This window comes from Polypterus senegalus, chromosome 1 (assembly GCF_016835505.1).
Source record: "Polypterus senegalus isolate Bchr_013 chromosome 1, ASM1683550v1, whole genome shotgun sequence".
NCBI lineage: Eukaryota > Metazoa > Chordata > Cladistia > Polypteriformes > Polypteridae > Polypterus > Polypterus senegalus.
The window spans coordinates 158,544,827-158,565,753 of NC_053154.1; the positions used below are offsets into that span (position 1 = coordinate 158,544,827).

Here is a 20,927-nt window from a genome sequence, read left to right on the forward strand (position 1 = left end):
TTACTGTTCAGGTACCCATTTCCTTTATCGTTCCAACTGTACCCCCATTAACATGTCTATCGAGGTGATCACCATCGATCAAAGAACTGTCACTTACCGAGTGGTTTCCATGCCCGGAGATGGTGCCTGCCTTTTACATTCTCTGTGTTACATATTGCACGGCCATATCAGGCTCACTCTTGATATCTGGAGGAACATTGTGTCTTATGTATTGAATGACTGGGACAGGTTCAAGGTGTGGACTGATGATGGTACAGGAGATAATTATACTACACAGGGGCACTATAAGAGTGAAATGCTTAAGCCCTTCACCTATGCTTCTGAATGTGAGTTGATGGCTGCCACTGAATTGTTCGGTTGTCGCTTTCAAGTGTACCGAAATGGCCAAATATTTTACACCTTTGGAGAACCGCCAATGCCTGTTAAACATCTTAGATTCACAGGTGACGATTTGAGTAGTGGACACTTTGATGTTTATGAATGTTTCAACTCTCAAAAGCTGGATGCGAAGTTATCGATGAAGCCAGTTGTATGCTTACTGTACAATGCTTGACAGATGCCGAATGTCACTTCAACACCAGGCCTGCAAATACTAACGTAATTGAAACAAACCATGAAACTCAAACCGATTATGACAGCAGCAATCCAAGCTGTGAGAAAACAGTAAAAAGGAGGCGTGTCAGACGTCGTGGTACATTTTCTGATGCAGCTACCGAAAACAACTTTGTGACGCTGCCGCCAAATACACGCAGAAAAATCCACAAGTTAATAGACACGCTCTCGCTAAATATTCGCAGGTAAATCCACAATTCCATAGAGACACTGTCGCTAAATACTCAAAGAAAAATCCACAAGTTCATAGACACACTGCCGCTAAATATTCGCAGGCAAATCCACAAGTTAATACCGGGAATGTCTGTTAAACAGCTTAGATTCATGAGTAGCAATTTGGGTAATGAACACTTCGATGAATGAAACGTGTTATCTTTACAACGGTTGACAAACACGGAATGTAACTTGAACACAACACGTTCTTCAAATACGAACCTGATTGAAAGAAATAATGATAATCAAATCCTTGATGACAGCAACACTCATAACAGTCACAAAACAATTACATTGACAATCATGTTACGTTATTTTTAAAATGTTTCCTTTTGTTTTCATAACTTCTTTAACACACTACTTCTCTGCTGCTAAGCGCGGGTATTTTGTTAGTTATTTAATAATTATGTGTCTTTGAATGTGACACCATTGCCTGTACTTTCAGGGCAGAATCTGAGGAGGTGTAGTCACTTTGAAATCACTGCCTCTTGTTCCTCTTGCTACCTTTATAGTCAGTCAGAAAAAGAAAACCAGCAGAGGATCATTAAGTTTATGTAGGAACTCATGAGTATTATCTTTCGTGTTATTTTATCTTATAGTTTTTGAATGTATTACTTCTACTTTGGGATTCTGATTTACTGGACTATGTAATGGGGCTTAGTCGTCTTAGATTGCCTTTTAAAATATATCCTTTTGCCTTATTTTTGGGTGTGCGCAATTTTTGAGTTTTCCTCTCATTTACAGTGCATCCAGAAAGTATTCACAGCACATCACTTTTTCCACATTTTGTTATGTTACAGCTTTATTCCAAAATGGATTAAATTAATTTTTTTTCTCAGAATGACAACGTGAAAAAAGTTTACTTGAGACTTTTGCCCATTTTTTTTAAAAATAAAAAAATTGAGAAAGCACATGTACATAAGTATTTATAAGTATCAATCAGCCTTTGCCATGAAGCTCAAAATTGAGCTCAGGTGCATCCTGTTTCCCCTGATCATCCTTGAGATGTTTCTGCAGCTTAACTGGAGTCCACCTGTGGTAAATTCAGTTGATTGGACATGATTTAGAAAGGCACACACCTGTATATATAAGGTCCCACAGTTGACAGTTCATGTCAGTGCACAAACCAAGCATGAAGTCAAAGGAATTGTCTGTAGACCTCCGAAACAGGATTGTCCTGAGGCACAAATCTGGGGAAGGTTACAGAAAAATTTCTGCTGCTTTGAAGGTCCCAATGAGCACAGTGGCTTCCATCATCTGTAAGTGGAAGAAGTTCGAAACCACCAGGATTCTTCTTAGAGCTGGCCGGCCATCCTAACTGAGTGATTGGGGGAGAAGGGTCTTCATCAGGGAGGTGACCAAGAACCCGATGGTCACTCTGTCAGAGCTCCAGAGGTCCTCTGTGGAGAGAGGAAAACCTTCCAGAAGGACAACCATCTCTGCAGGAATCCACCAATCAGGCCTGTATGGTAGAGTGGCCAGACGGAAGCCACTCCTTTGTAAAAAGCACATGGTAGCCCACCTGGAGTTTGCCAAAAGGAACCTGAAGGACTCTCACAAATTTTGAGAAACAAAATTCTCTGGTCTGATAAGACAAAGATTGAACTCTTTGGTGTGAATGCCAGGCGTCACGTTTGGAGGAAACCAGGCGCCGCTCATCCCCAGGCCAATACCATCCCTACAGCGAAGCATGGTGGTGGCAGCATCATGCTGTGGAGATGTTTTTCAGCGGTAGGAACTGGGAGACTAGTGAGGATAAAAGGAAAGATGACTGCAGCAATGTACAAAGACATCCTGGATGAAAACCTGCTCCAGAGCGCTCTTGACCTCAGACAGGGGCGACGGTTCATCTTTCAGCAGGACAACGACCCTAAGCACATAGCCAAGATATCAAAGGAGTGGCTTCAGGACAACTCTGTGAATGTCCTTGAGTGGCCCAGCCAGAGCCCAGACTTGAAACCGATTGAACATCTCTGGAGAGATCTTAAAATGGTTGTACACCGATGCTTCCCATCCAACCTGATGGAGCATGAGAGGTGCTGCAAAGATGAATGGGCGAAACTGGCCAAGGATAGGTGTGCCAAGCTGGTGGCATCATATTCAAAAAGACTTGAGGCTGTAATTGCTGCCAAAGGTGCATCGACAAAGTATTGAGCAAAGGCTATGAATACTTATGTACATGTGATTTCCCAGTTTTTTAAATTTTTAATAAATTTGCAAAAACCTCAAGTAAACTTTTTTTACATTGTCATTATAGGGGTATTGTGTGTAGAATTCTGTGGAAAAAATGAATTTAATCAATTTTGGAATAAGGCTGTAACATAACAAAATGTGGAAAAAGTGATGCGCTGTGAATACTTTCTGGATGCACTGTATGTAATAAACATCTTTATTTGTAAACATTCTTTGTGGACTTGTCCTATTAAGCTAGGGGTTCCTATTTCTCATAACACATTTTTGTGTATTTTGAATTTATAAAGCCAACTTCCCATTTTAGGCCTCTGTAGGCTGCAGCCTGCAGGTAACAGTTGGGGGCTGGCTGACATAGGGTCACCCCTTTCTGTATTAAAGATTCTGGTCTTGTGGAAAATTTTATATACCTAACACCCTTTTGTCATGTCTTTGTCTTTGAAAAAGCAAGACTATGAGATAAAGAAACAGAGTTTAAAGGAGGCAAAACAAATGAATGATCAAAAAACTAGCAAGTAAAGAAAAACAAAGTAATAAATTCCAAAGTGTAAAATGTTTACTAAAATGTGTAGTCCAAAATGCAAAAGTAAAGGTCCTAACCATTGCAAATAAATTGTTTATCTAATTAGCAATAGAGAAAGTGATGTTTTGCTCTTTGACATTTATGCAAAAACTTTGATGTAGAGTTTTGCACACCACCAACTTTTATAATGTTGAAGTTATGATGTCACAGGCCACCCATATTATAACATCCAAATTGGCAACGGCAGAAACCAAAATGTACTCATAATTGGCAACAGAAACGTAACACTGAAATTAAACAATAATTAAAATTGCAAAATTCAACACAAAAATAAAAAAACACCAAAACAAATCAGAAACAGACCGAAAGTGACAACATAGCCCAAGGATTCAAATTTTGCTCACTGATCAATATAATTAGGGTTAGGGTTTCATATATGTGAAAGTCATACACAATAAACAAGTCTATTATAATTTTTGGGTTTTACACACTGTTCACATATGAAGGCCTCAGATATTACTTCTAATCTTCCTCTGAATGGGAACTGTGGACAAGTTAACAAAGCTGCAGATATAGATTAAGAATAATGAATACACTTTAAGTATCAGAAGCTCATTTAAAACAATTTTTATCTGTAGTGGGGAAGAAGAAGATGAGTCAAAAGGCGAAGCTCTCGATTTACCAAAAACAAAAAACAAAAACAAACACTAAAAAAAAAAACAGTTGCCATGTACTTTTGGTCAGTTTTGACCAACCATATATTTCATTGGATAGAACTGTTTATTTTAGATACTTTGTTCATTCATTCTCCAAAAAAAATGCTAAAACTTACAATCAGATAAAGATCGGTAGGTGTAGGATACAAAAAAATCTTATTTTAATTGCACATAAATGGGGTGTCAAACTTGGGTCAGAAACACCCATAAGGCAGAGTTTCAAGTCAGTATTTGAACATCTTATTGCAAGGTCATTAGCCAATGCAAGCTGCTAAGAAAAGTTTGTTTTTCCTACAATAGAGAACACCACTCAAGTAAGATGTTATAATAAAAGACTTTGAAGATTCAAAATATGCATTTTTTCTTACCTTGGCTTCTGACACAGATATTGGATTTTATTGCCTGTTAGGTAATGGCCAAGAAATAATTCAGTGGGATAGTCATAAGTGTAGTTTTTACACTTGAATATTTCAACATTTTTGTTTTTTTGAAATAGAAATATGGTTCTGCCTTGCTTTCCCCTCCAGTTTTTTAGTTGCTGTTATAGGTTACTTTTAAACAAATCTTGATTTTTTTTATTCAATAGATCTATTAAAATGTACAAAAATGCTTTACTTTAGAACACAATTTTATTTGGCAAATTAATATTTACCATAATTGTCATGAAATAACTTCATGTAAAAAAAAAATCCAAACTTAATCTTTAATTTTTCCACTGGTTCACAGTATATGAAAGCAATTGTTTCAGACAGTTGAAGTTGACTTTTATTAACAAGAGGCTTCCTAAACCTTTCCCTTGTGTTATGGTGGCCAGTTGACATAGTCTTGCCATGGGCAAGGACTCTGCCAAGGTGGCATAGAGATCTCTAAACTGGCCTGTTGAGCTCTGCAATGGATTGCAATCCAGTTCAGAGCTGTTTCATTCCTAATGCCAATGTTACATGACAGGCAGAGTTTGTCCCCAGCTTATATACAGGGTGGTCCAGATCTAATTATGCAGATCCAGATCGTCTGGATGACTTTGATTTATGCAGGGACAATTCCAGTTCGGTGTGATTCTTCATGTCGTCAGTTCGCACACTTCTCGATGGTCCGGGATTTTTTGAGTGATTTTCTATGTAATAAACTTAATAAGTTATAGTGTAATGAAAATTGCATAATTAGATCTGGACCACCCTATATTATTATTTCTGTTATTGAATTATTATTTTCGTATTTTCTGTTTTTTGTGCATTTTTTTGTTTTATATTGATTTACGTACTTATTGTTTAATTGTTATATATTGTGCATATAACCTTTGTTTTGCACACATTTTAAGTTTGGGGTCAGGCTGCCGGGGTTGAAGTCTGCTTTTGGGGTCCAAACCAAGTGAGTACAGGTCTTGTTAAGGATATTTTGAGGACTGCACCCCTTTTTGCCATCTTGCATATTGTACTCACCAAAGCCTGATCCTGTTATTGTCTTGAGATGACTCTAAATTAAAGTAAGAAAATTCAAAACTTGGATTGATTAACATATTTATTTACTGGAAAATGAAGCCCAAAATTGAGTCCTTTGAGCGTACATTCCTAAAGTCGGCTTTAATCAGTTCTGTCACCTTACAGCTCCACAGCTACCTCTGCTTGGAAGGGTTTTCTGCAGATACCCAAATTCCCTTTAATTCTAGTGTGTACCATGTGGGTTGTTTTTTAATTTCTTATTGGTTTAAAAAATTACATTACCGTGAATGAATTACAAGTGTTCTGGTGTGGAGAATCTTCAGTTTTTCAACTGTAAATAAACTGACTATTAATTTTTAAATATTTTGCTCAAACAAACCAAGATGAATTGAGTTTACAGGACTTTAATTACAGCCATTGCAAGCACTGTAGTGTATTGAACTAATATGTTATGCATTTGTTCCAATCAGCTACTTTTTCAGTTACTTTACGACCTGAGAATGGGAAATAAGCACAGATGTCATAGAAGCTGTTTTAATTAAGTTATAAGCTGTGAACCGATGGATGCTGTAGTACTAGGAATTACTTGAGAAAGCTTGTGAAAGGAAGGAGTCTGGAAGTACTTAAAAGCTCAAACACTCAAGATAAACAATCAAATGTGTGCAATGTCATATATCCTGAAACCCCACACATGCATTTTAACATAGATATGGTTTGTCTGATGGACCAAGGAGAAGTAAATGAAAGGAGGAGAAACAATGACAGAAGGGCGACATCAGAGATCAAGAGACGTGTGATGATCTGATTTGGATGTCAGAAACATAACTATGAACAATGACTATTGCTAAACCAAAACCCACTCATCCATCATTTGACACTTCTATTTTCAGTAAGCTTTTCTAAGACTGTTTATTTCTGTATTACTTTCTATTATATTTTCTAGTAGTTTTATACATTAATAAATACCATGTGATTTTTATATATTCTATACTTTGCCTTTTATCTAGGTAGATTAAAATAATAAATGGGTACCAAGTGTGAGGTAGATGGCTATTGTCCTATTCACAGAGTTTATCAAGGCAGTTGAAGTCACTCCTCAATAATTACAACTGCAGCCAAAGCAAGACATAGTTTGGTTAGTAAGTGGCATATAACCAAAAGAGTTGTGTTGTTACGTGAGTTGCAATGATACCTGCATGTTTGTGAAAGCTGGTGATAGTGTGTCCCTATTTAGAAAAGCCAATTCAGAATATTGATGAGTGACTCTCAATTGGGCCTCACTTGAGACTTTGTCTGGGAAGGATTGCAAATTTAACATGTGGTTCCCTGTACATGTAGGAAGAAATCACAACATTTAATGGGAAGTGACCACTCATAGATATTGATGCATCCTAAAGGTGGCTCATTATTTTCATTATTCACTGCCAATTGCAAATAGTGTTCCCTGCAAAAACTATTCTGAAACACAGGACTGCTAGATGACCACACAAATACTTGTTTCTATTTTGACAACGTTTGCCTCACCATAAATGTATAGTTGATTTTTTTAGGATGCACTTTTAAACACATCTGTTTTTATTTTCTACTTTTCTTAGATGTTATGAATGAAGTTTCCCCTGTAGCACCTCTGACAGGAATGAACAACAGGTTAATGATTTTAGGTAGGATGGAAATAACAATATGAAGTGAAGTCTCCAGTCTAAATTGGAATAGTCATATGTCAGCTCCAGCTAGGACCTATTTTAAAAAGGTACACTGATGATTTAACCAAATACAGAAAAAAAAATGTATTTACCCCTGACCATCCATAAGGAAGAAAAAGTCCACCATCCCAGTTTCTACCATCAACGAAGAAAAGTCCAGCAATCATCATGAAGATCCAGACCAACAGGTTGATGACATTGAGGACATTATTGAAGCCAACAGAATTCTTTACTCCTAGAGCCACAATGATAGTCACCAAGATAGCGATGACAAGAGCTAGGAGATCTGGGTACGACTGCTCTCCTTTGCCTGTAAGACATCAATGGTATGGCAACATCTTCATCCAGCACACATGAAATAAGGTGAGCAAAAGGAAAAGAGAAAGAGAAAGAAGACATTCAAGTTGTCCATCTCAGACTTATCTATGGCTCAGCTCCTATGAGTAGGATATGGTCTCATAAGCTAACATATAAAATCCAAAATATAAATAAAAAATCCAAAGGCACCAGAAGGCATAATGCTAAATTCATTTGTATTGTCTCTGTCAACATGGGCACAAACAGGATTAAAAGGGTGGTAGAGCCTACCTCGAAACATCTCATATAGGTTGGACAAAACCATTTTTTTGAATTATACAATTAAAATGTCTTAACTCTCAGCAATTTCCAGACCAAGCTTATATTTCGCTCTATTTGTCTCAATAATGTATTGGTTTCGCCATATGAGCAAGTATCGGTGTGTTCCCATCTAGACTTCAAGAGTTCAATGTATAGCACTTTTCATTAAGTGAAGGCTAACAGATTCACAGGTAAAATATGATTACAAAGTTACTAGTTACATAATGTGTATGCATAAACACATAGATTTGTTTAAAAACACAGAAAGACATAGTAGCTCTAAACCAGTGATACTCAAAGTGTTTTGGATTGAGGACAATTTTACTAAAATCAGCGGACCACTTAAGCCTGACAGTCATCTGTTAGTGTAACTCTGAATTAAATTTCCCAGATTTATTTTATGAGAAGCATTTATGTGAAAAATGTTAAGATTCAAATCAAGCATTTGTGTTTCAAAGACCCAGATTTAAGGCCTTTGATCCAAATGATCCCCTTAGCCATTAACAGCATTTTAATACTGATGTGCGTATCATTGTTCCCATCGTTTTGTGAAAAGCAGTAACTTTAACTTTAATTCGTGGGTCGGCTGATGTGACATGAACGACTTTAAGTCCTTCTGATCATTTTGGGTGATAACCATATTGCTTTACTCTTTATTTTTAGGATGTAAATTTCTGTACAAAATATGGTCCGAAATTACCTAAAAGAGTTTTTTTGGGTCTATAATAATAATAATAATAATACATTTTATTTATATTGCGCTTTATATTTAACAATCCCAAAGTGCTACAAAATAAGAATAAATTAACAAACAAGATAATCTATAGAAATAATTTAACAAAATGACTTTCTAAAAAGATAAGTTTTTAGGTTTCGTTTGAAAGCATCAGTCGACTGTGGGGCTCTCAGGTAGTCAGGGAGGGATTTCCACAGCCTCGGCGCCACCGAAGAAAAGGCCCTAGCACCCATACTGCTAAGCTTAGTTCTGGGAACTTGAAGAGTGCTAGTATGCACAGAGCGGAGGGTGTGTGAGGAAGTATAAGGGATAAGGAGTTCCTGTAAATACAGGGGAGCAGATCCATAGATGCACTGATGGGTAAGGAGGGAAACCTTGTACTCATTCTAAGTGGTACAGGGAGCCAGTGAAGGGTTTTCAAGATAGGAGTGATGTGGCTATGCTTTCGCACCCTCATCAGGATCCTGGCAGCGCTGTTCTGAATGTACTGGAGTCTCTGGATACTCTTGCCAGGAATCCCAATGAGGAGCGCATTACAGCAATCCAGCCTGGACAAGACAAAGGCATGGACAAGCCTTTCTGCATCTGCCAGGGTAAGTGTTGGACGAAGTTTAGCAATGTTCCTGAGATGGTAAAAAGATGACTTACAGAGATGTTTAATGTGGGTGTCAAAAGTGAGTTGAGAGTCCATTTTAACACCCAAATTTGTAACAAATGTAGAAAGAGGAATGTTTTGACCAGAAAAGTGATACTGGTGATGATAGAAGAATGAAGATGGTGTGGTGTGCCAACTAAAATGGCTTTGTTTTGGATCTGTTTAGCTGAAGGAAGTTGAGACTCATCCATGCCTCTATTTCCTCCAAACAAATAGTCAGTGTAGATGTTAGCAGAGGAGCAGTAGAGGAGGTGGGATTAGACCTAAGATAAAGCTGAGTGTAATCGGCATAACAATGAAAAGAAAGACCATGTCTGCTAATGACACTTCCAAGGGGGAGCATATAAATGATGAAAAGGATATGGCCCAACACAGAGCCCTGTGGAACACCACAGGTAACATTATGGGAGTGAGATTTTGCGCGGCCAAGAGCAACATACTCAGTTCTACCGGTCAAATAAGATGTAAACCAATTTTGAACAGTTCCTGAAAGTCCAATGGTGTATTGCAGACAGTGAAGAAGAATATTATGATCAATTGTTATCAAAAGCAGCTGTCAGGTTAAGGAGAATGAGTAAAGAAGGAGAACCAGTATCTGCTGACATCAGAAGGTCATTAGTGACCCTGACCACGGCTGTTTCGGTGCTATGGCCAGGGAGAAAACCAGACTGAAATTTTTCAAACAGATTATTCAGTTTGAGATGATCAAACTGAAAAAATAGGGCCAGAAATAGGGGAAACTCCAAAAAGGCTGACATTTTGCATAACTAGACAAGTCGAACATTATATCACACTAGCTGTGTAAGTCCATACTGTAAAAAGCCCTGGCTCCTAGAAACTATTGAAATCGTCAGAAATAAAATTGAACTGCAGAGAGTTTCATTTTACGGACGTGCTCGCTCCCCTTGTCTATCAGCGGGTAAGTGAGATTGTCTCTGCCTCATTAACTTAAGGCCGCCTTGCTGGCTCTTTGAGCTTCTTTGCTGTAGCCTCACACTTCCGGACCGGACACACAGACACATTCACTTCCACGTTTAGATGTTTATATGTAAGATGTGTGGGTTTAATTGTACTGGTGAGTCAGGAGGCTTGAATAAAGAAAAATCTGAAGTGATTTCAAAGTGATCAAAAGTGATTCTTATGAATATAAAAGATCACAAACAAAGCTAAGTTCATGAACCTTTATTCACCCGTAATACTACAATCATAACCACAGAAGTGGTGACTCAGTAAAGAGATCAGGGTTGATGTCCCTGGTCCTCCCTCTGTGAATTTTACATGTTCTCCTCAGGTCTGCATGGGTTTCCCCTCAACACCTCGTGGATTGGTGATGCTCAATTGGCCCTAGTGGGTTTGGGTGTGTTCCCCTGTGATGGACTGATGCACTGTCCATATTTTTCTTGCCTTGCTCCCTGTGCTTGCTGAGATAGCCTGCAGCAACCCACATCCCTGTTTGGGATTCAACAGGCTTAAACAATGGTATGACATAAAACAGGATTAACATTTTAATAATAACAATGAATTGAAAGATGTAAAAATGACAAAACAAGAGACACTGAGACAGAGAAAGAACAGTGAGGTGAAGCACTAGTTGTATAAAAGGCTGACAGCACCTGGGCAGCAGGCAGTGAAGAATAAAATGTTACACAATAGTACAAAAGGTGAGCCACTTTTTACTCAGGATTTACTCTTAATCTCCCTGGCCCAACAAGGGTAAAAAAGAATACTTGACAGGTCTAATACTCACCCAGACCATTCAGTGTTCCCACATTTTTTATCATCCAGTTGCTAATGCTGTGGTTGGCCAAGGAGTCAAACATACTGCTGAGAGCACTGGCACCAGCCGCTGTCCCAATGAGATACTCCAAGATGAGATTCCAGCCAATAAAAAAGGCCACAAACTCCCCAACCGTCACATAGCTGTATGTATAGGCAGACCCTGTAGTCTTCGGGACCCGCACACCGAACTCTGCATAGCATACACCTGTAGAGCCAAAGGGAACATTAGAACAAACAGCTGAGGGTATCATAGATTGTTCAAGTAAAGCTCGCAATCCTAGACCTTAGCAGTAAATTTGAATCCAAGAGATGAACACACCATTAATGCTTTTAAAGAGTTTTATGCATAAGAGCATTTTAAATTTGTTTCTTAGCACAAAAATAGCATGTTATGTTGTACAGCCTGCAAATACATGTTGGTGGAGAAAAGAAGTGGAAAGGCCCCCTGTCACAATAGTATAGAATGTTATAAGATATATTTCCTTGCATTCCGAATCAATAAACAGTCTCTTGCCTACATTTTCCTCTAGCAACTGCAATGTTTTTCCATCTAACTTCTACTCCATTTTCATGTCAGTCACCATTCGTTGTGAAACATGAGCATGATGGTCAGTCTTTGTCATTGAAATGCACCCCAATATCCAGCCTTCTCTTAGGATTCTTGACATTCCTTCAACAAGCCATGTCAGCTAGGACTGCTTTACAAATAACCTTAAGCAGGATGGTGATTTCATTATTTTGTTATCTCCAACCTTATCTGCACGTAAGTACCTGATATAATTTGTATCCCTCTTGTGTCTTCATTAACTTGTCAGCTACCTATGGATGCCATCTGGATTCTCTAAGAAAAAATCACCTTGGCTTTTAAAATGCAAATGTAGTTGCAGACTATTTGTAGTTGTGCATTGTGGGAGTGGAGAAGCGTGGTTGTCCAGACAAGTGAAGTTGCCAGAGCTTTTGATGTAATTGGCAATTGTAACCAGCACTAATAATGAAACGATGCATCTTTTTTTTTCTCTGTTCTTATTTTTTTATTTCAGTGACATAAAATAACGTTTTAAATGAAATTATTTAAGGCATGAGGCAGACAGCTTAGTTATAGAAATGACTACAGTAGCTTACACAATATTTGTAACTCTTTGAGGGATGTGCCCATGAGAGGGTGTAAGTGAGTTAAAAAAGCCTCTCTGCAGTGTGTCTATTTGCCTAATGATTATCATGTTCTTTTGTATTACCTATGCCAAATCATATTGAGTTGTATTGTACATTTAAGAATAATGGAAGGTTAGGAAAAAAGTTATGTCACTTGTATCTTAAAACTGTCAAACCTACTTAATCCAAGACAGAGTCATGGGGACAGGAGCCTATTCTAGTAGCAGTGTATAATACGCAGGAAACAACCCATCATAAGGTCTCACCCTGGGCCAATTTAGGATTGCCAGTTAAGCTAACACATATGCATTTGAATTGTGGGAGTAAAACTGGAATACCTAGAGAAAAATTGCCCCATCCACTGCACCACTGTGCTATCCACTATTTCAGGACTCTCTCTCAGATGTTGTAATTCATGAAGGGTAGTTACTGTTCATCTAAGTCTCTAGATATTTATTGACCTTTGTTATGTTAGCTGGGTATCATCTATGATGGCCACCATATTATGATGTAATGGTGAGAGATCACAGTTAAGATTTAGACAGTCTCAAGTGTCTATTCTTTTTATTGATTGTATTTTTTCCTTTGAGTATTATTTTGTTAATTTTGCCATTATATACTACTAGCTGTGTAAGCCTGTGCTGTAAAAAGCCCAGGGTCCTAGAAACTATTGAAATCATCAGAAAAAAAATTGAAATGTAGAGATGTCAGGTAATTGAAATGAACTACTTTGGGCATCTAGGAGGTATAATTCTGCCGACATGCACACATCACTTGTGTATTAGCAGCTAAGCTAATGTCTCTTTCTCCTGAGGTTTTGTTTTGCTGACGTGTTAACCTCGCTTATGTTTTAACAGCGGAAAAGTAAAAGGGATACTGTTTTGCCAATGTACTCGCCTTGCTTGTGGCTAAGTGAGTTGTCTGTTTCCTCTGAGGTAAAGGCCTTACCCCGACTCCACCTCTCACTTCCGGGCCGGACAGACAGACACACTTCCACACATAGACGTTTATATATAAGATATGTTTGTGTGGTCTTATTTGTGTATATTTTTCTATTTCTTCATCAATGCTGTTTTGTTCATTAGTTAGTTGACATTTTTGTATTATGCTAACTATATATTTATTTATTCTTTTCTGTATGATCCTGATTTATATATGTGGCACCTACAAGGACAGGCCTCCCCGATGTTGCAGTTGAGGGGCTGCGTTCAGCCTTTACAATGGCCTGAGAAGCTTCAGTTCCTTACTGACACATTAGTTTTTACTTCTGTTTTTCATCTTTCTTTTGAATTCTACTGTTGTTTTAGATTATCTTTATTAAGCATTTGTTTCATTTGGCTTGTGCAGGCCTTAAAACCTGGTTGATCTGAGTAGGTGATGCGTACACCTTTAGTTCAGATCAGTGTGGTTTGACTCTCATTTTGAGGCTCAACACCATTTTGTGTTTCGAGAACCAAGAAGGTCTTAACAGTCAGTGGCAGTGATTCACATAATCACAATGGAAATTTGGAACACAGGCAGTGTGAATATGTAGTTTTAGAATACTGTGTAACCACAGATGGAAGCATAGTCAGATAGACTGGTCTTCTCACCTTTTTTCAGAGAAGTCAAACTTTGTTCTTGACATATTTTTAATATTTTAAAGGATCTTCTCCCTCTGTGCCTGTTTGTTTTTCATTTTATTGTGTTTATGTTAGTTGAGCACATTGCATATTTTGCTTTGTTTCATTTTTAAGGCTGTTTGAGGTTTTTCCGCTTTTTACCATGATGGCAGAAGCAGCCGAAAGAAGAGGAAGAAGAAGGTGTTTATACCCATTAGCAGGTAGTGAAGACAGGCAGAAGCTCACATTGGCTGCACTGAAATGAGGGATGAAACAAGACCTTATGATAGCTATGGAGTTCTGCTTTTTAGCTTTCTTCTTCCGACTGTGATACGGCCTGCCAGTCTTTATACCCCATTCTGTTTTTTTCAGTCCTGTCTTTTTCATTGTTAAAAACTTAAAGACTGAGTGGGACTTTTTCTCTCTCTCGATGCATGGTTGTTTATGCACTTTATCATATGTTTCTTACAAATTAAGGAAACCCATTCATTTTTTTACTCATGTAGACTAATACAACACATTATGAGACTTTCTCAGTGATGCCTGACTTTGTTGGTACAATTATTGTGCTCAATATGTGCCGGGTCACATGATGGTTGAGCAACAGCTTCTCTAACTATAAAAACAAATTTGTTTCATAAAACAGACAATGGACTGAAAAATCTAATTTTACATATTTTAAATTGCAAGTCTTTCCTTGAGACAAAATTGCAGCTTTTGAATACCTGAACTGAAATGAATAATGAATCCAAACCTGACCCTCTGCATCCTACAAGCATCAAAGTAGCAGCATTTTCTTGCTCTGAAAGTCTCCCTTAATCTTCTGCAGAAATGTCGAGTCAATCTTTTGTAAGAATAACAGATTGGACTTGAGAACATATCTTTACAAAACAGTTTCTCCATCATTTGCTTCCTGTCAGCAAATCAGCAACTCTATATCCTTCAGCAAATTTAAAGCATCCTAGCAAATTGATTCTTTTAAACATTCAATCAATCATGAAATATCAGGATAGGATATTCAAATGCAAACTTGCCCTTCCTTAGTGAGCACTTGGTATGAGAGAAGACAGTGCTGCTTGCTGTTCTTTTGCTTTGTATCACTTTTCATGGCAGTCGTTCACTGGCAGCTAGCTTATCTTCACTTTATGGTGTTGGATCAGTGGAGGTTTGTCATAATGATTAAAAAAGTTCCTGAAAATTGTAGCATTCTAGCGCATTACGTACTCCGACTACATAGATAAACAGACAGATGGAAAAAGTGAATACATTAGTAGTTCTAATTTTCAGTTCTGAAGATACAGATGGACTGATGATAATTACCGCCAATTGTGTATTCCTGATTATATCTTAAACCATTACTCAAGTTAAAGCATATTTAACATAAAATACCTTAGGAGTGTTTAAGTTTCATTTCAGTGATACTGATTTTTTAACCTGGGTCATTAGTATCTTATTACCACTAGTGCATTTATGTAAATTGCCAATGTTATACTGTATATAACATAAGGTGAGGTTATATGTAGATTTGAGATATGAACAATTTCGAAAGCCTGTATAGATCTTTCACTATCCCAGATTTTATGATAGATGGTAATGTGGTGAAATTCTGGGTGGCACTGCTACTTGGCTCCAGGAGACTTGGTTCAAATCCTGTCCTGATCATAGTCTGAGTTGAGTCCACAGTATGTGCTATTTCTGTGGCTGTGACTTATCTGAGTGCTCCAGATTTCTAACACACATTTCAGCACATTTTAAGCTGTCTGGCATCTTTAAACTGAAGCAGTTTGAATAAGTACATGTCTGTGCTCTGAGATGGACTGGTGCCCTGTCCAGAAATGGATTCTTCATTGTTCCCATCCCCTGTAGCTTTCACCTGAATAAATATGGTCTGAATTTGTAGAGATGGATCATTTCAGGATATCCCACACTAAATTCATACTTTCCAATATAAAGAAAATTCCAGTGTCACCTGACAGGATGGATGCCACAGCTGCGATGATAAAAGACACAATGACACCAGGCCCAGCCATTTCCTTTGCCACCAGTCCGGAAACTACGTACATGCCGGTCCCCACACAGCTTCCAACTCCTAGAGATACCAGGTCCACAGTGGTAAGTATTCGAGCAAGCTTGGTGCTCTGGGGTGCAGCAGCACCACCTGTACTCTCCAGCATTGACTCCACTGGCTTGGTACGCAGAATCCGAGAGTGAAAAGCATACCAAGTGGCACCCCACTGGATGCGCCGAGGATCCATCTTAGCAAAAAAGCTGCTCATTTTGTTTAGAGAAGACAACAAACTGTGAAGGTAAGGTTGTTGATGTCAAGTTAAGGATGCAGTGGTCAACTGGAGAAAAAGGCTGCTGCCTTTACAAGAAGTCCATGTCAGTTTTTATCCACATATTGAACAGGACTGGCAAAAAGTACTCAGATTTTATCAGTGTCTGAAAAAGGCAAAAGAGAGAAATCATATTTTAGATTGATCAGACTCAGGGCACGCTTTGATTCACATGCATAGATTCAAATTTTTTTTTGTCTAATAACTTTACAAAGAAACCTCACACGGATGGCACTGAATTGTCAAAGTGGCTTTCTATTTTAGTGCCAGTATAAACCAGCTGTAGAAAAATAAAAACAGCAGCCAAAGAAAAGTAAATTTAAGCAACATTAAAAAATAAATTAGATGAATGAGAACATTGGCAAAGATAAGGTGACTTTCGTTCAGCATAGATGCTGCTCAGCTAAGCATTAAATGAGAAACAAAATTTTGTTTTAATGTTGTCTCCTGTGGGATGCCAGGATCTCAGCATCTGCTTGTGTGTAATGTACAAAAGAAGGGGTAACTGTGGCAGCAGTGTAATTTCACAAAAACTCCAAAAGTGTATAAATACAAGGAGAACAGAAAGTAAAAAATAAATACAAGATTAACACAATCCTGTAGCCTCTCTGATCCTACTTAAATGAGTGGTGAACCCATGTCTAAATGCTGGGCCAAAGTAACACTACTGTAAATCAGTTATATTTACCTCCTGTCTTTCCTTCTCTCTCTTAATCTCTCGTGGTCACTCTTTCTTTGTCTCTCTCTCTCACACACACACAGTCTGTTTCTCTCTCTTGCTTGGCTTCTGTCCCTCCAGCTAGAGAACCGTTCGCACATACCCCCCAAGTCATCTCCCAATTCTAGTCAACTGGCTTTAGGTGACTTTAACTGTTTTTTCAGGGACAATTCAATAAAGTCTTGGGCCTATTAGACTACAGTACCCTCTAGTGGCAACCAAAACAACTGCACATTGTTAGGAAGAAGGTTACGTATTTAGACTTCAGCTTTTATAATAACTTATTTAAAGTCATGAAATTTTTGTTGCATCATTTTTTGATTTGATTTTTCTTGGAGTGAATGCTACCGTTTTCTGAAATGGTTATTATGCCATTGCAAGGGACTTGCGCCGGAAGGTCGTGACCAAGTGCCAAGGAATAAAGGTTGACATGACGCACATCTTGGTATCTGAGATTTCAAATAACTTCCTTGAGACTTTGCATGTCAGTTTCTGGTATCTAGTTTGCCCTGATTTAAGACCTTGAACCACAACTTCCCACTTTGCTATTAGGATTTTGTTTTTGATTTTAACGTCAGTGTATTTTGATCTTCTAGTACTGACCCCTTTATGACTACATCTTCATCTCCAGGCTCTTTTTAATTTAAATCTGCCTGCTTCCATTTACAGCAAAACACACCTTCTTTAGCTCTTTAAGGATTTTAACCACCGTCTGGGATGCCTTAGTTAAAAGGCCAATAGAGTTCCAGTGCTTTTACTTGGGGACCATGTGCTGCTTGTGATATGCTGGCCTCTGAGCCCTCTTTTTCACAATATTACCACATTTACCGCCTTCTGTTAGCCACTGTGTCCTGTCGCTTTCTGTCTCTACTTATCTGTCTTTTTCCCTAAGGCACCCAGAACACACCATGTCACCTGTTCTCTAGCTTCCTGGAGAAGCATTGCATGTTTTTTCCCATGTTGCACTCTTTTACTGGTGACACAGCTTCTAGTAAGAACATGCAGAGGGCTAACTGCTCTATGACTGTATTTCTTCTTGCACTGGCATGTTAATGTATATTGCTACTGCCACAGCACATTTTACTGGCAATCCCACAGGTGCTCTTGCATGTTCCACATTCTCAAAGAGGCTCGATTTTCTCATCTGCCACATTTTCATACTTTAAACCTCCACCTGCTGTGACACTTTACATTAGGTGACACCAAATGAGCCTACTTATAATACACTGTTGTACTGAAGAATATAGAGTGGTCTAGATCTAATTATACAATTTTCATTACGCTATAACTTATTAAGTTTATTACATAGAAAATCACCCGAAAAATCCCAGGCCATTGAGAAGTGTGCGAACTGACGACATGAAGAATCGTCTTTGCGCCGAACTGGAATCAAAGTCATCCAGACGATCTGGATCTGCATAATTAGATCTGGACCACCCTGTACACAGAATATACATTGAAAAATGTTACTTCATAATTTATCTGCACACTTGTTTCACATATGAGGCTCACCAAACTGAGCACATTACACTCTATTTATTCAGTCAATCCCTAAGATGAAATCTTGCCTTATGCTTTTAAGAAACGTCTTTAACGTAGAGCTTACTTAGAACATAAAAATCAACAGAATATTTCACTGCTAATCCTGTGTAAATAAATATAAAAAGAGAAAATGTGAGTCTTTCTGTAAATTGTGTTGTCCTTGAAATATACACTTACTTACAATGAGGTCCATCATGAAAGATCTGCCATCTTGTCTTTTTTTCAGGGTCTATTTTGTTGCAGAAATAAATATTGACAGGAGAGCAATGAGGGAAAGCAATTGAGCTTAATCAAAGGTTAAACGACTTGTGACTGAAGTAGCAGTGCTGAGGAGACTGAGCAGGATTTGTAATTCATAGCAAATGCTGGAGGCATGGAGATGAAGAACTGGCAAATGAATTCTGAGATTTATAAATGACAAGAAGGGTAGAGTGCTAGGTACAGATGTAAAATTACTCATAATGCAGCACTGCCTTAATCTATATAATTTCATTTACAAAAGCACCCATAGTCTTATTTTGTGTTTTTCAATAGCCTCCAGTATTATCTTATTTGAGACTTAACCACCTCTGGACTGCTGATTGCTAGTGCTGTCAATCTTGTACTCTAAGCTGAGTCCAACTTCTCTGGAAGTGGTGCCCTTTACTTGGGAACTGGTGAGATAATTGGCTCTTCTTTGGAGGGCCTGTGGAGGCTCGACAGAGTAGAATGATTTAAGTAAAACTCATGTATGATAAAATAATGTGTAGCACAGTGAATTGCATCCACATATGTGGCTGTTGCTCTGGCTACAGAGCAAAAAAAGACTTTATTTTCTAAAGGCCTTGTGGAACGAAAATCTGTGCTACAGATAACTGAGTTATTTTTCAAGCTCATCTTTTTATTTGTTCAAAAGGAGTGTTTGAATATTCATATATGCTCTTATATTACATATATATTTCTTATATTCATATATTTCTTTTCCAAGTTTATTACTGAGTTTAGCAATTTGGACTCAACAAAGTACAAGGCAGGCCAGGCATATGAGGATCAGTGAGTCCATCTTTTCACCCATATACTCTTCTACCTTCTTAAACTCTTTACTTTTCCACTACAGACCCAGTGACATATCTAAGAAACTAGATGCCTTATAGTCACAACTTAAGAAGTTAATGCTTGATATCTATTCATCCATCCATCTGTCCATCCAATCATGCACACATTTTCTGTATCTACATTGGTAACACTTTAGAATATAGGATACTGAGGTGTGTCTATTAGTCAGTCACTGCTGCGTAATCTTAATAAATGCCTCGACAAAGCACAAATGACAATACATTAGATTTATTGTGTTACAACCAGGGTTTTTTTTCCTGGCTTGCATTATTCTGTATTTGATTTTTTTACTCTTTTAGTTAATTCTGAGATAGCAGGCTGCTTGCTGCTTGTGCTGATCAACGCATTTACCAAACAAAAGATGCTGATGGAGAGGTGCGTAGGAATTTAAGGTGGCCTGGGATTATGTGTTTTTTTGTAGGCTTCAGGGATTCTAGTGATTATCAGATGCACTATAGTAAACCCTTGAAGCCCCTATTCAAAAATGTGATTGTCTAAGGAAAGTCACAGGAAGCCAAAACCTGTCCCAATGGCATCCACAGCATGACAGGATATAATCTCCAGAAGGGATTCAAGTCCATTGCAGAATGCACAAACACTAATAAAGGGTCAGTTTACAAATTACAAGTTAGCTTAAAGCACAAACCTTTGGGAGGTATCAGAGTCCCGGAGAAAATCTGCACATTGATATTCGAAGTCTGATCCATGGAATAGTGGACCACTTTTGAGCCTCTCTGCTGCCCTAGTAGTGATGGAATGCAAAATAAATAAACAATAAGAATTACTTTGCCTTGTCAAGTTAGTGATTCCATACATAATGTTGTAAAATATTTAAAACAAATGAGAAAGATATCACATGAGGGTAATAGTAAAAAATATGTCAGTTGTTTCTTCATTAATGAATAAGGTCCACAAAAACAATTTAAAGATAAAAGAAAGAGATAAGTAGATAGGTGGATATTATATTTAAAAAAGTGTATTATATTGAAGATTTGGATGTCATGTATGTGCATCAGTGGGTCACCTTCCAGGCTCATCAAAGGTAAGCACTACCACCCCAGGACACAAGGGGCCACTGTTGCTGACTGTATTGTCTCTTTTTCCACCCACAGCTCTAAGAAGATGCCTAATAAAGGCAACTGACTCAACCCTTCCAATCCAAGGACTGTAAGACCAAGATATTTCTCACATTTGGGAAAGTGCAGACTGCTGGTCAGATCTCCTACCTAACCTGACCACTCTACAGAGCAACTTTACCTTTGTTTCTAAGACTCACTGCAGCTTATCTATTGCTTTTTG

The 20,927-nt window shown here is 38.1% G+C and overlaps 1 protein-coding gene across 1 annotated transcript in view; it reads right to left on the reverse strand.

The window, feature by feature from the left end:
* The window catches only part of slc7a14a (solute carrier family 7 member 14a), a 98,773-nt gene that overhangs the window by 27,743 nt on the left and 50,103 nt on the right, over window positions 1-20,927 (reverse strand). Inside the window, exons 2-5 of the mRNA XM_039761291.1 lie at window positions 20,275-20,370; window positions 15,907-16,379; window positions 11,153-11,389; window positions 7,489-7,706 (exon numbers count right to left, since the gene is read on the reverse strand). Coding sequence (XP_039617225.1) covers window positions 7,489-7,706; window positions 11,153-11,389; window positions 15,907-16,213 — 762 coding nt within the window. The 5' untranslated portion in view covers window positions 16,214-16,379; window positions 20,275-20,370. The remainder of the gene's footprint in view (window positions 1-7,488; window positions 7,707-11,152; window positions 11,390-15,906; window positions 16,380-20,274; window positions 20,371-20,927) is intronic.